The sequence below is a fragment of the Vanellus vanellus genome (genome assembly GCF_965231255.1).
Source record: "Vanellus vanellus genome assembly, chromosome: 5".
Classification (NCBI taxonomy): domain Eukaryota; kingdom Metazoa; phylum Chordata; class Aves; order Charadriiformes; family Charadriidae; genus Vanellus; species Vanellus vanellus.
In genome coordinates, this window is record NC_138910.1 from 32,978,571 (window position 1) to 32,993,509 (window position 14,939).

General features: G+C 40.8%; 1 protein-coding gene across 1 annotated transcript in view; it reads left to right on the forward strand.

The window, feature by feature from the left end:
* Nucleotides 1-12,137: 12,137 nt before the first annotated feature.
* ANKRD44 (ankyrin repeat domain 44) overlaps nt 12,138-14,939 on the forward strand; it is a gene marked incomplete at both ends in the record, with an annotated part of 75,140 nt that continues 72,338 nt past the window's right edge. The window contains one exon of the mRNA XM_082483737.1: nt 12,138-12,173. Coding sequence (XP_082339863.1) covers nt 12,138-12,173 — 36 coding nt within the window. The remainder of the gene's footprint in view (nt 12,174-14,939) is intronic.

Sequence of the window (14,939 nt, forward strand, 5' to 3'; positions counted from 1 at the left end):
TTGTTGGAAGAAAGAGTGTAATAGCTCATTACAGCTCTCAGGCTAATTTTTCAGTTTAATTTGAGTCTGTACAAAGTCATTTTGAAGCTGCTGGTTTTGTCACAGTCAGATGCATTGTGCTTGGAAGATCCCGAACTGGTTTCTGAAGTGAAGCCAATTTTGAAACCTTTTTAAATTGCCATTTCATTTCTTTGGCCTGGCTACTTGACGTTGCATTCATCGGCAAAGCTTGATTTTTAATTTTTTTTCCTGTCAGCTTTGATAGTTTGGATGATGATGAGTACGAGGATATTATCAGGATATGTTGAATCAGGCTGACTTCACTAATCTGTTCCAGATTCAAAATAGAGGTAAAACATCTGCTTTGGTTGTTGAGCAGAGCTCCATGCCAACTGTAGCATGCCTAATGCAAAGAAAGAGATGAAATGCTGTTATGGACTGATCTGCATGTTCACACATAGTTACTCTGCTATTAATGGAAATAACACTGTCATCAGTCTCAGTAGTTGAACATTTTTGATCTGCATTTTATACTAGCTATGCAGAAGGCAAATGCCAGAGACTAAAGTCTGCAAAGGATTTTACTATTTTATGAAAACAGTAATAACTGACCGCAGTGCTCTTCAAGAGGACTGTGAGCTCCATAAGCCTCTAAGAGAAATAAGGAAACATAAACGTTAGTGTTTAATGTCTTCTAAGGTATATTTGACACCGGCTATGTATGAGAAAGTAAGTTGGGAGATTTTCTGAGTTCTGGAGCTGGCAGGAGGATGGCTGTTGGGATGGTAATCGTTCACCAGAGGAATGAGCTGCATCGCAGTCCTTAGAGGACAGGCGGTGGGGAGGCTTTGTGTGTGATGTGCAACACAAGGGAAGTTACTTGAGCCTGAGCAAGATCCACCTGTAATAGAATGGTAAGACCGAGCAAGTCAGATATGTTTCAGATTTTACTCAAGACCCTAAAATGTCTTGTCCTTCCCTTCTGTCACTTTCATGACCCCAGACGTTTGCTATTCTCTGGGGCTTGGTTTAGACACCCGTGACAGCAGGCCCTGGGAAGTGTTGCAGATCACTGCTAAAAGGAAGATGAGATTCAGGAACATGCAAGATTGTGCAAAATATCTGTCCTTAACTCAGCGTGTGAACTCATGTGAAGAAAACCATAGCTGTGATTACCTTCTGATGAGTGAATGAAATGGGGTCTGAAAGTTCTGCTGGGGTCGTGCGACGTGTTAGTGTGTTTCTACCGAAAAGCACTAGACTTCCCTTGAACTTTTGGAAATATATATATTTTATTGATTTCTGTTAAAATTTCTCTAGCATCATGTGCAACACTGTTTAAGTAATTGCCCCTTTTATGGTGTAATACCCAGCTGAAATGCTAGAAAATGCATGTTCTCTGCTTTTTATTGGAAATGCAGTCTGCTGTAGCTTATCCTTTTTTGCATTAACCTTTGTATTTATGTAAGTGCGGTGTGAATTTTGTTTGGGCTCTTCTGCTTTCATGTGTTCAATCCCTTGCCTACTGAAGCCTGCAGAAAAAAATCCCTTTGACTTTCAGTGATGGTTGGTCTAGATCTGTTTTTCAAAGGATGGTCTTCAGCCAAATTGGTAACCAATTTCCTGGTTTGTGTTGCCTTCAATGGAGCAGAAATGCATTCTCCTTGTGTGTAGCCGTTCCAGCTCTGCATGTCTTGGATGTGGAAAACAGATGATTTCTTTTAGTAAGAACCTTTTACGTATTGCAAATTGTTCTCGTGTTCCCTTTATATTTTCTTCTGTGTAGGCTGAATAGATCCGATCTATTTAGATTTTCCCTGTAAGTCATGTCTTAGAGCTCTGTTTTGTTCGTCAAGTGGTGCCCAAATGAAATGTCTCACTCCAGTTGCAGCTTAAGCAGCACTAAGCAGCGTGGAAGGATGACTGTGTGTTTTGCAAGCCCTATTACTATTTTAAGGTCTCTTCCTCTTTCATAACATTGTTCAGTTACATTCAGTTAGTAAACTGCAGTCCTAAATTCTTTCTTATACAAAACTGCCATGTAATAACTCTGGATTTCTTGCTAACAGGCATGCTGTGTTCTCCTTCGTACTGAATAGTGTCCTCGTCTCCCTCCACTCCAGTTGTTTGTGTAGTTTGTCGAGGTGGTTGTAAATTCTGATCCTGCCCTCCAATGTCCTTGTAGTTGCTTGTAGTTCAGAAGTATCTGCTAATTTATTAGGGCATTCTCTGTTTCGTAGCTGCTTCTTTGTGTGTACATTGATATAAAACAGACCCCATTAACCAGCGGAAGTCCTAATCTTACTGAGTAAGATCTTACAGGATCAGATGCCACTTTATAGTTCTCTAAATCAGGATTAATTTTCTAAAAATGAAAGGATTTTTATTAGAGTGTAAGATGAGTATCAATGCATGCTGTGTATATCAGATACAGCACGTAATTACGGCACAGACAGAGATTCACTGGGCTATTACTCTGTACTATTGAGTGTCTGGGATGTCAAATGAAAGGCAGATCTCACTGTGCTGCTGGACTGAAGGAGGGATATGAAAAGGTTGCTTAAAGCAGCTGCGGTGTGTGTAGAGGTCCTTGCTCACATGTACCTCGGCAAGGATGAGAGAGGTAAGTTATGGTTTCATAAGCGATAAACTGAAGGAAGATAAACTTGCAACATTTCCGTTTCTCTCCTTTTTTTCTACTTGATTGCCATTGCTGCTGGTAGAGTCAGGTGAAGGCAGGATGTCAGCGGTCTCCAGAAGATATGGGGCCACTGAACGGAGGATACGCGTCAGTTTAGATGGAGAGCTGCAACCAGCATGAACCTGTTTGCTCCCCAGAGCATTCCCCCCTGCTCACAGAATTGGGTTTAATTGTCTTTTTTTTTCCCTGGTGGAATTCAACACCTATGCTGTTGGTCAAAAAAAATATAAAAATTGCTGGCGTGCTTGAAATGTGTTTGAAGACAAGTGAGCAGGAAACGAAGCTTTCAGTAGGAGTGATGTTTTTTGAGTGAGCTTCTCCCCTAACTGCTTTATTCTTCAATCTCTAGTGGGGAGCAGACCGGTCATCAGGGTTGCTCGTGCTTTCCCCTGCCGCCAGCCATTTTATTTCTCTTGAGGTTTGTAACCTTGTGCTGTCTGGCCACCTCTCAGCTGTGCTTCTGATGGGGAGAAAGTGTGGGGGTCTTCCAGAAGCAGGCGGTGTAACATGGCACAGCACCTCTTGCTTGGGAGTTCACGTAAACTGATTTACGCCAGCGGGAATTGGTGCCCCCAGGGATTTTACTCTCTACTATGCTCTTGTTCAGAAACACTGCCTTGGTGCCAGGCCTTCTTCCCTGCTCTTGCCTAGCGAGGCGATAGATAGATTATGGGGGGGGGGGGAAAGGAGGGGAAAAAAAAAAAAAAAAGGAGGGAAAAGAAAAAAAAGGCAAAAGCTCTGGGAGTCAAAATATCAGTGTGACAAGAAGAACTCGTGTAGTACAGCACTTGCTGCTGGGAATGTATAAAAAGAATTGGATCCTTTATTTGATAGTGCCATTGCAATCCCATGGCTGTTATTTGATGGTGTTGTTGATATGTCTGTTGTGAGATATTACATAACATACAGTTTGTATCAGGACAAAACCCTAAGAAACTTTGAACAAACAAATTCAAGAGGACAAGAAAAATTCAAGATACCATTAGCTTGATTATCCTCAGTCTTTGTGGATATTCCAACAAATCTATTATGCTGTCTGCAACAGACTTTTCTCCACTAAAATGGGTAACAAATGCTGGTGAATGTAACAAATGTAATGCTACTATGTTTATTTTTGTCTCCTTTAAAAAATGCTTTCTTATTTTAACTAGTCTGCAGCATGCTGAGTCTTTGTCTTCACTTGATTAATGTAGCTTCAAGACAGTATTTCTTAACTAATTTTCTGATATGGTCTGCAGGCACTTAAAAAAAACCACCAACACCACCCCTCCATCCCCCCTCAAATGCCAAGACCAAAACCTACTACCTAGATTGAGACCAGTGGACAGCCTCCAGTAGTGAGAATGAAGGAAAGGACGCTGGGCAAGCTGAATTAAACTTGCTTAGCTCTTTTCCTTTTTAGAAGTGATCTAAATTTAACATGCTATGAGTTATTTTGGTGCCTTTAACTGATAAATTTAACAAAACATAATGCACTTGCAGCGCGTTTGGTGTGTAGAGGAATTTCAGGATTCCAGGAATGGCAGGATGTAACCTTTGCTTCACCTGGAAACATAAGCAATTCTTGGGGCAGTTGATAGGCTTCATCATGAAAAATGGGAGGCAGCCAAAATCTGGAGCCAAGCGAGCAGCCAGAAATAGATCTGCCGAGAGGCTTGTTTCTTGTTTTGCACCGTCCGGAATGGCATATCAGAAATTGTGCGAACAGAAATACCGGGCTTGATCCAGCATTGCACAAGCAGAATCGGTCCTGACTGTTTTCCTTTTTAAGTATCAGGAAAGCTTGACTAAATAAACATTGTGTTAAGGTTTCAGCTGTCTCAATATGTTGTAATACTTTTCGCCCTGGTTAGTTTTCATTTTGCTTAGAGATTTCGTTCTTTCTCGCTTGCTTGACATGCAAGTGTGTGTATTTCCAATTGAAGGTGTTCAGGTGTTCATCATCCTAAGAGCTCCAGCTCCCCTGCTCCAGTGGCGTGGAAATGGGGCAGCAGAGAGAGAAGCAAAGGTTGAAATCTCTTGGAGAAGGCGAGTAGAGGAGGAGAAAGGGCCGGGCACAGAGAAGACCAAAACATGAGGGTGCAGGGGATGGTGGGGAGGCAGGGGTGTGAAGGAGGTTTATTATCGTTACTTCACAAGCATCGTGCTTATGGGAAAGTGAATTGAAGTATATTCTGGTTTGCACATCACTTACTAAATGATGAATTGTGATTATGTTTAATTGTGGAATCAGATCGATTGTCTTCTCCCTCTGGCCCGAGACACAGTTTTGCAGGTGGGGTGTCAGCGAAAGCTGCTGGGGTCCTGTTGACTGGGGGCAGAGCCCAGCCTAGGTTTCCAGTCCCAAGCCCAGTTTGCCGTTGCAAAGGTCTAACTGGTATGGAGGGGAAATCATAGAGTCATAGAATGGTTTTGGTTGGAAGGGACCTCCAAGATCATTTAGTTCCAACCCCCCTGCCATGGGCAGGGACACCTTCCACTGGACCACGTTGCTCAAAGCCCCATCCAAACTGGCCGTGAACACCTCTAGGGGTCATTAAAAATCAGGTGATGCAGGATGTGTTGTGACGGCCCTGCTGGCTTTTCAGGGTCAAGCCGTGCTGTAAGCAGTTTGCGTTGTCCTTTTCTAAACATAATGTAAACAGCGTTCAAAGCAAGAGCCTTAATGGAGGGTGTTTTTCAGCTTATCATTGGACAATCTTATTTCGGGCGTCTTTACTGCTACTACTTCAACCCTTTGCCAGTGATCACACTTTTTTTCCTTCCCCTAATGATGTACAATAGCTATAATTAAGGAGAACTTAGAGTTTTGGAAAAAAACACTTGTTCACCCAAAGCTGGTGCTTTGATTTTTCCATCCTCAAGATGCAGAAGGGTGTTTCGTTAGGCCTGAATTTCCAGCCTGTAAAACGTGATCAGTAGTGGATAGCAGGCACTAGGCCAAATTCAGCTGGAGGGGTGGGAGTCCTCCCAGGATGGAGGCCCTCCCCTGGGCCATGCTGCCTGAAGGCTTCACGGTCTGCACAAGCCGCTTGGCAGTCCAACAGGGTAAGGTCGGAGCTGCTCAATTTCTGTAGCTGTTTGGTAGCTTGCGATTAATTGTCATCCAGCTGGCAAGGTACACTAGTGGTTAAACTCAGGTTTTATTAATGTCTCCAGCAATAGCAATATCTGCTGGTCATGTTAAAATCGCCCTATTCCAACTATTTCTGCACCAAGTATTTCTGCAGATATTCAAGTCTTCATTTGCGAAGCCACTGTGGAAAAGGCTGAGTGCATGCCTAAGTGGGAACTACCTGCAGACCATGTTAGCATAACATGAATTATTCAGACATTTGTGAACAATTACTTAAAATCCCAAACCACTTACACGTTACTGAGCATTTAACTAATCATTGGGAGGGGGGAGGAAGCACAGAATACCAAACCAGCATTGTTTGTCATGCACTGAATGTCTTTGCAGACATCCTCGCCTGATGCTGTTGATGCCATCGATGCTGTTCAGTAGCCATCCCTTAGGGTTAGACCATACCGGTAGCTGTAGGTGTGCACTGGGGTATTTTCGCATTTGGTCACTGAGCGATTCTTTGCGTTTTGATGAAGTTGCCACTCACCAATCAACAGATCAGAGGGACAGGCTCACGGGCACAGAGGCTGTGGGCAGGTTCAGGAGATGCTGGGTTGTCAAGGCAAATGCAGACAACCCCCTCCAGCTCCTCTTTCTTTAAAAAGTTTAGGTACAAAGTTGCTCTTGATGCTAAACATATGTTCTAGTTACAGTTCATATATATGTTTTTCCTAATCTCGGGAGAGCATAGCAGCAAATGAAGCAGTGATCGATTCTCCACTGCTCCCGGAGTATGCTCCCTGTGTGCCCTGTGCCATCAGCGCTGAAGTCCTTTTTATGGTCTGAAGGATGAATGCAACCTGAGGTTTTGGAGAGGCGAAATAGAAAGAGGCTGTTATAAATGACATGGAGAGAAATGAGGAGCGATTACAGAAAAAACTAATGGTTCTTGCAATGAAACTTAAATGTCCAGCACATCCCTCTAAGCAACTTAGAGCACACAAGCGTGGCAGCAAGTTACAGAGTCACTGGTCTGGGGAAAGTGTCAGACCACAGTTCTTTTGTGTCCTTTAAACAGTAGGTTAAAACTAACATGAAGATCTCTGGAAGTTTGTAAGTGCCATCTGCCCAGAGCTTTTCTTACTTTCAAGAGTGTTGATTTGTGTTTTGTTGAATACCTCTGTGTGTCATCTAAGTTTGTTTGTCCTTGAGCATGGAAACACAGTGCATACGTGCTGTCCTGCCTGCAGTGGATTATGTGCAAACCTTATAAATAATTGGGCTAGTCTGCAAAAACCAGAAGGACATAAGAAGATAGAACTAAGTTATTTGAAAAACTTTTTTCCTGCTGTATTTGAAATATTGCAGTGTACAGGGTATTTATTGATCTGGTCAGTATAAGTATCCTAGGTAGGTATATTTGCTCACTTAACAGTGCTGTCAGTTTGTCATAGTGCTTCCAGAGGACCAGTACACCCTATTTATGGATTTGATTCTCTCCACTGGCCTTTCAGTAGCTTGGACAAGTATTCATTAGGAGTCGCTCAGTAAAAATCCGTAATTGCTCTGAAACGCGCCTTAGCAACCACCCAAGGACATTCTTCTCCAAATACCAGCTCTGTGAAAGTACTTTGCTGTCAGAAATCAGTATATAGACATTCCAATAGCGGAAATGCAATCTTTGAAATAATAACAAATTAAGAGTAAACTTCTCTTTGTATTTACCCAACAATTAATTCCTAAAACACAGTAAAAGGCTAACCCCTGATGCAAGTGACATAGACTGGAAAGCCTGTTAAAAAATGATTAGTGTTGAACAATTTCTGTACATGGAACTGTATAGATACTAAGCACCACAGAAATGCACTCTACGAATTAAGAGAAATCCTGTTTATGACTGCTCACTTATACTGACTTACAAGTTAAAACAGCATTTCAGATATTCGCGTATTGTACTCTTGGAGGGAGAAAGTCCTAAATTAAAATTAGGAAGAGGAGTAGTATCTGTGGAATAGGAAGCAGTGAAAGGAAATAGATGTACGTGATGTGACATTGCAGACAACCTTGTAATCTTGATTAATGGGAGTACCTGCAGAAAAAAAGAGGTGTTTGGCAAAACACTGACAAAATCAATACCACTTTCAAATGATTATGTGTCTTGCTACATTGTCTTGCTAGTTAAAGGGAAATAAGTACATGGATTTATCCAAGTGTTTAGTCCAGCAACTTGATATAATGCAATTAGAACAAGTAAAGGATCAATATATAACTTCTTTTTGCTCACAAGACTAGATGATAGTAAATCGGAATGGGAATCAATCATCCTTTCCCTATCTGCCTCCAGCTCCTGTCAAATGAAAATCTGGCTTAAATAAGTCCTTGTTAGTGAGTCAGGATATCTAAAATCAAGACAAAATATTTAATATATGTCACAGTTACTTGATCAAATTATTAACTGGTTTGCTGGGAGCTTCAGCACCCACTTTGGACATAGTAATTAAAATGATACTTGAGACAGGTCACTTAAATACTTCATCTCATCTGGGGTTTGGAGACCTGTGAATGCGGTGAATGCCGCTTGGTAATAGTCTTGGCTTTTTTTTGACACTATTCATACTGTCAGATCTATGAAGGAGAATTTCCCGAGGCTGGATTTTTTCTGCCAGTGTGGTTTGTTGGCGCCGTGGAAGCCAGCTGAGCCACAGGAGATTCTTCCACGTGGGTTTAAGCTCTCTGTTGCCGAAATAATCATTGTGCCTTCAGTTCAATGAGCTAATTTAACCTGGTGGAGTGAAGTCCAGCTTTCAATTGCCCCATGTACAGTAAAGACAGGGATATGTTCCAACACTGGAAGATTTCTGCAGATAAAATTTTATTTTTACTATAACGCTCATTACAGCACAAAGTAAAGAACACTCTAATAAAACTTGTTGATGGGTTTCGTACTTCTAATAGTAACTCTGTAGAAAAAGTAACATGGAAAGGTTTTTGTTAGCTGCTGGTGTATATTTTCAGGAAAAAAAAATGTGAACACTCCCAGCTGTGAAACTCTCTTTAAGAATTTGGAAGGTCCAGAAAGCTGAGCTGATAAAACAGTTGTTCATCATTCCAAAACCTGCACCCTTGCTTAGTTCTAATAATAGTTATACATAAGCTGCTCTGTGCTTTCTTTTGTTTTGTTTTGTTTTTTCCTTAATTCTGAGTGTTTAACAGCTTCTGAATATGAAGAATTTTAAAGCAAAATATTTCTGTTAAGGAAATAACCCGTTAATGATGTTGTCACAGGTTTTAGAAATTATTTCCAAAAATATACTGTATCCTTCTTTGATTATAAAGAAGTGTCATTATCTGCCCTTCGGGAATTTAAAAAAAAAGTTATTTGAAGTTGAAGCCATTCATGCATGAATATGGTTATCCCTAAAGATCAAGGAAAGTAATCTGTTCAGGTCATTGGACATCCATCATCAACATGTACGTAACTTTGCAAGCTCTGTTTCATCAGTCAGCTGCTGAATGGAGCAATACTTTTTCCATCGTGCTGATGGATGCGGATGCACATTCTCAGCTCTGACCTCAAATTGCAGAAACAATGCTGCAATGTACTTCTGACATATTTTTCCTGAACAGATCATTATACAGGACTGTGCATCTTACACAGAAACAAGTCTTAATAGGTAATAAAAATTCCTTAAAAAAAAATTCTTAACAATGTGTTTCTTACTTCAAAACTAATACCTTTGAAACGAAGTAAAATCATGAAATAGTAAATTAGAAAAGTGGCCAATTGGAGAAAGCTGCACAGCAGTGACTCAATTACAATTAGCAGTTACAATTAGCAGTGATAGAGTCTATTATAATTAATTTACAAAAAGTAAAGTTCATGGAGAAAAGGGCTGAAGGACTAAGGCCTTTGCAAATGGGTGTATGGCAGCTATCTCCTGTCAGCAAAGGTTATCTATAGCAGCAGTGCGGGACTTATAACCTGCTTCAGAGGCACAGTGAATACTGGGTTTTGATTTAAGGAACTGCATGTAGCTATGACTGTTGTAGGGTGGACAAAAATTGAGATGAGGATCTTACATATATTACAGGTCTAAAAAACTCAGTGTTATTCTCAATCTGCTTTCTGCGTTAAGTAGCTGATGCTAATTAAAAATGTCAAGCATTTCCTGTAAAACCAGGTGTCTGATTCAGATTTCTGGCAGAGGGAAGGAGTCAAACTGTCTTATTGTGGACTTTCCTCTTTTTTTTTTTTTTAACATAATGATGCACAGTGCTTTACTCTCTCCATCTTAAAACAAAAACGTCGCCTGTAAAAGTATTTGAACTTTCAAAAAAAATCCAATAGATTTTAAGTTTGTTGAGTTTTTCTCTTGGTGATGGTACCTCTGTCTGAAATCTCAGCCTACGTGTCAACAGAGCCTGGCTGATACTTTCCGTTGGTGGGGGGTGTACCTGCAAGTGGGTTTGGAGATTAATCCAAGCCGCTGCGGGTATTTGTTGCTTGGCCACTGGGTTGTGTTGCCATTCATCTTGAAATTGAGGAATTCTATGTTTTCCTGTTTGTTTTTTTATTTAAATATTACGATAAGTGTACATGAAATAGAAATATTTTGGTGTGAGCATTCTAATTTCATAAACATTCACTGGTTCTTCATAGCTGTTAGGTTTGCACTAAGTCTAGGAAATATTATTTTTATTAGCGTGCTAGTGGGCATGAGATTAGAGAATCACTTTAAATGTTTTCTTTTGGTAGAGAAAAATGAAGAAATGCGATCATCTCACTCTTATCTAAATTCTGATTTGTTTGAGTTTGGCAGATGAGGGAGAAAGGAATAGGCTCTGAGGTCTGGTGGTTGCATCCTCTGGTGGGGAATTAGTCTCTGGCCCTTCTCACATGGGCTGGGAAGGAAGAATGCTAAATGGTTCAAGTAAAATGCAGGTCTTTTTTCTTTCTTTTTCAAATGTCCACTACAATATGTAAGACTGCAGGCAGTTACGTTAAAAGATGCTGCTTTAGTCCTTTTTCCATCGGAGGAGTGGCAAGAATGAAATTCCAGTGTGAATCTTTCTCAAGGACATAAGGGATTAATATGTCTTAAAATAGACACCACGGACTTAGAAATGTATTTTCCACATTTGAATATGATGGATTTTGCAGTGAAAAGATTGGGACAAGATGGTATTTTCTCTGTTCTTCCAGCTTGTTTGTGAATTTTGAGATAACCTGTTTACAAGACAGTTAAATTCTGCAGCATCTTAAGAACTGTTGCGGTTTTATGTGCTTAAGTAGTCATGCGTGCTTCCATTTTGCAGGGTTATTTTCAGATTCTGGTGATTGCATAGCACCACAAACTCCTTTTTGCTAGTTAGGACCGTGAGGCAGCCTGGAGGTGGGCAGCGAGCTCGGGGGGGGGGCACACACTGCCTTCAGGAGGGGTGACAGTGGAAGTGGGGCCACTGCCTGTTTCAACTGCATGTTTCAGGGGTTAGGTGTCTCTGTAGCTCGTCCCCTTCTTTTTCTGAGTCTCCAGCAGCAAGGGTTTTGTTCTTTTAATTCCTCAGATTGTGTTCTGCCAGCTTGGTTAATAACTCGGATATTTGCTGCTGGGGGTCCAGAGCAAACCTAGGCAGAAGGGCTGAAATTGCCAGCTCTGGATGTGTAACGGAGCGGTTGAGCATATGCAGCGCTCCCTCCCACCGACGGGCAGTGACGCCAGCATTGCCAGCGGAATGAGCATGGCATATTGTTTCTCCCGTATGCCTGATTATTTATTTATGCATTCCGACTCATAATAGCATAATAACAGACTTGAAACAATAAGATAACTATTTCGCTTCTTGGGTGGTTAAAATTAACTGTGCTTTTTGCGTATTTATTCAGTAAAAAGATACAAGATGTTTAGTAATTGCCCAAAATTCATTATCTGCATAATGTTCTGTTTCTAAATGTGTATTGCGTGACCATTAATCTGTGCCAACAGCAAGCATGCAGCAGTATCTGATGTAATTAGTTTTTCCCTTACATGCCAAGGAGAACATCTGGGCTAATTGCGTGTTGTTGACAAAAGTTGCCATTCTAATAGAGGTCCCTGTTTGTGCACACACACACTCGTTATACATACAAACATACTAATGATTTCAGTTTATCCTCAAGCAAACTGGTAGTTCTTACGGATGAGATACTCTTGGTGATTTGTTACTGGGGTCATACAATGTCTGTGAGCAGCATTAGTAAATGTTAGCAGGAATAATATGCTCTCCTTTTAAACAGAAAACAGACAAACCTCTAATGCTGCTTCTTCTGTTTTATTTTTCCAGCCACCACTGGTCCAAGCGATTTTCAGTGGCGATCCGGAAGAGATACGGATGTTGATCTACAAAACTGAGGATGTCAACGCCTTGGTATGTGACTTGGCATGTTATGTGCCTGTGATACATAAGCACCGCACTTATGAACTGTTGCAATGACAATATTAATCATGTCCTTAGTAATTAACACGTAACAGAATGGAAATTATTGGTAAGTTAGAGATTTGGGGCTTCAGTGGAATCCTAATTAGTAGCCTGAAATATAATTATCTCCAGCAGGTGACCTTAAATTTTCTAAGTGTATGGTAATTATTCCAAATGTGCAGGTCATTCAGGGACATTGTTTTCTCTCTTACTGAGAAAATGAATGAAAACAGCTGAAAGCTGAATATTTTTACTCTCTGTAGAGTTTCCTTTTATGAAGAGTCTTTGCAGATCAGGAGCTCTTATTCAGCATTTGACTGTACTTGAAATAAAGCTTCACTATGTGTCTCGCAGTGAGGGTAAGGAAGCAGCAGCTTGGCCACGATTTGCCCACAGAGGAATTGCTGTTCTGCAGATTGGCTTAGTCTAGCCAGAACAATGGTAAGCAGCTGTAAGCAAGTAGTAGTTAAGTATTTTGGCAGTGAAAAAAGAATCTCAATTTAAACTTAGTCTTTTTGCAGAAGTTGTTTTGGTTTTTTTTCCCCTCTTTGATTTTAGCTTAAATCCATATTGCTAGAAATGAACCCTGCCGGTCCGGACTACAATCTGTGGCCTCTGAAAGTGGTCAGAATACAAATCAGAAGCAGAATGGTGATTTCCAGGTGTTTCCTGGAGTTTTGAATCAACCTTCCTTTTCTTCATATCTTTCTCTGACATAAAGCCATCAGTTTATTCATAGCTAACTCCAGCAGTTTGTCTGGTGTAGTCTTGGCGCTGCAGCTTCTGCAGGCGGTGGGGTCCAGCCATCTGGTTCAGAGCTGCAGAAAGGAACTGGGGAAGTGATCCTACAGATCTGGTTAACTGGAGCTCCACTCCGTTTGCTGTCAAGTGGAAGGAAAGTCTTGCTGCTGTTTTAAATGGGGAATCTGATCAAAGAAGACCTTGATGCTAGGCTTTCCCTGTGATTATCAGTACCTGGTTGTTTTCTTGAAATAAGTTCCTGAAAGTGTTTCCTTAAAATACCATCTCCCTTGAGTTTCCTCCTTATTTGTTTTCCCTGATGGTCTTAAAAAAACAAAGAAAAAGATCAAAACCAACCAAGCAAAAACCCCCTCAGCCTAAATGAACACAATAGTCCTAAAATTTCCTCTGTATTTCATGATGATTTTTCAAACCAGCATTTCCTGTACAAGGTTATTGTAGGTTTCTCAAATGTTTTTATATCCTTTGGCTGCAAGTGTGGTAGTGATGGTTGCTAGAGAGATGCTCTGAACTGTCAGGTGCGATATTAAATGAAGACTATGTATTTCATAGCTGATAACCATAGTACTTAATAGGAAAAGTCACTGAACTTGAATGGTCTTGCCCAGAATCCTGTTTAAGATGCTAAAAGTCCTCCCAAGAATGCTTTGGCTGAACAGCTATTTTTTTCAGGAGTGAAAATAAAACTGTTCTTTGGAGTAATTAGAGAAACACTGGTCAACATGAATTCTGAAGATTGTGTTCTGGACAGTGATTGCAGACAAGTGCCAAATATTTAAATATCACTAAAGAGGGATCAAAAGATAGCATTTTCCCCCTTTGTGCTGTGAGCTGGAAATTTGCACTGTGTGCTTACCTTTCTATTTTAAGGGTGTTTTTAATTACTTCCATGTTAGTGTTTGTCTAGTGCTTTGTTGCTCACGTGAGAGGAAACTCTGACAGTCTGGCAGCAATTTGTACTTTGTTGATTGTTTTGGTTTGCTGTGTTAATATTGGAATAGTTCAAATACAGGTAGTACAGGGAAATAAAACTTTTTTCAGCAAGCTTTGGGGATTTCTGAAGTTTTACAAATTGTTTTTTGGAATCTGCAGCAGGAGAGGTATTTGGAAGGCAGAAGGAAAAAGCACGTGGAGAAACTATGCAAAGTTAGGGATGTATATGCATACTTTCTAGGAGAACATTAATCTCAGAGGAAAGAATTTAGAGCAAATCAGAAGTTTAGAAGGTTACTTTTTTTTTTTTTTTTGTCTGGTAAAATAATTAGTATCTTTGCAAACCGGGAAGTGTAAGTTGATGGAAATAGCTACGTTCTGGATGCTGCTATAATTGTGACTTTTATTTTGCAGCAGAGTGAAAGCTGTAACTGTTTCGCTTAGAAGTGCGCTCGTAGTTCATTCTGCCACCCTAATGGTCACTTTGACCTCTCCAGTTCCTAACTATGCTCTGGGGGAACATGGTGCTAGTTTTGCCCCCTGAGGGCATGGCCAGTGTTATCCTTGGCTGGCGGTGAGCGATTCCCTACCACTGAGTACTGAATATGCACTATTTCTGTGGGAAATGTGGTCTGCCTGTGGGCAGTGTTTAGCAGCCTGTTTTCCCAGGGCATTTGGGATATTGGGTAGGACCACCCACACCACCAGATTAGCTTCAGGTAGACATCCTCTGCACTTGCTGTTTGGTACATTTAGAAATATCAGGGTCATTGTGCTATGTGTGTGTAGGTAGGAATTTTTTGGGGGATATTTTTGCTTTGGGAAGAGTGTGAGAGAATGACCCCCAGAATCTAGGGATTGTTCTGGATCCATTGGTAAGCTCTGGTTAGCTGGGATTTGTGATACATGCAGCTCTACAGTATCCTGCATCTGCAGAGTCCAGTTTTTATGTACGATGTCATGATTTTCTACTAAACCAAAATCCTTCCTGTAAAATTTCCATTTTCATCTCAGTCTTAG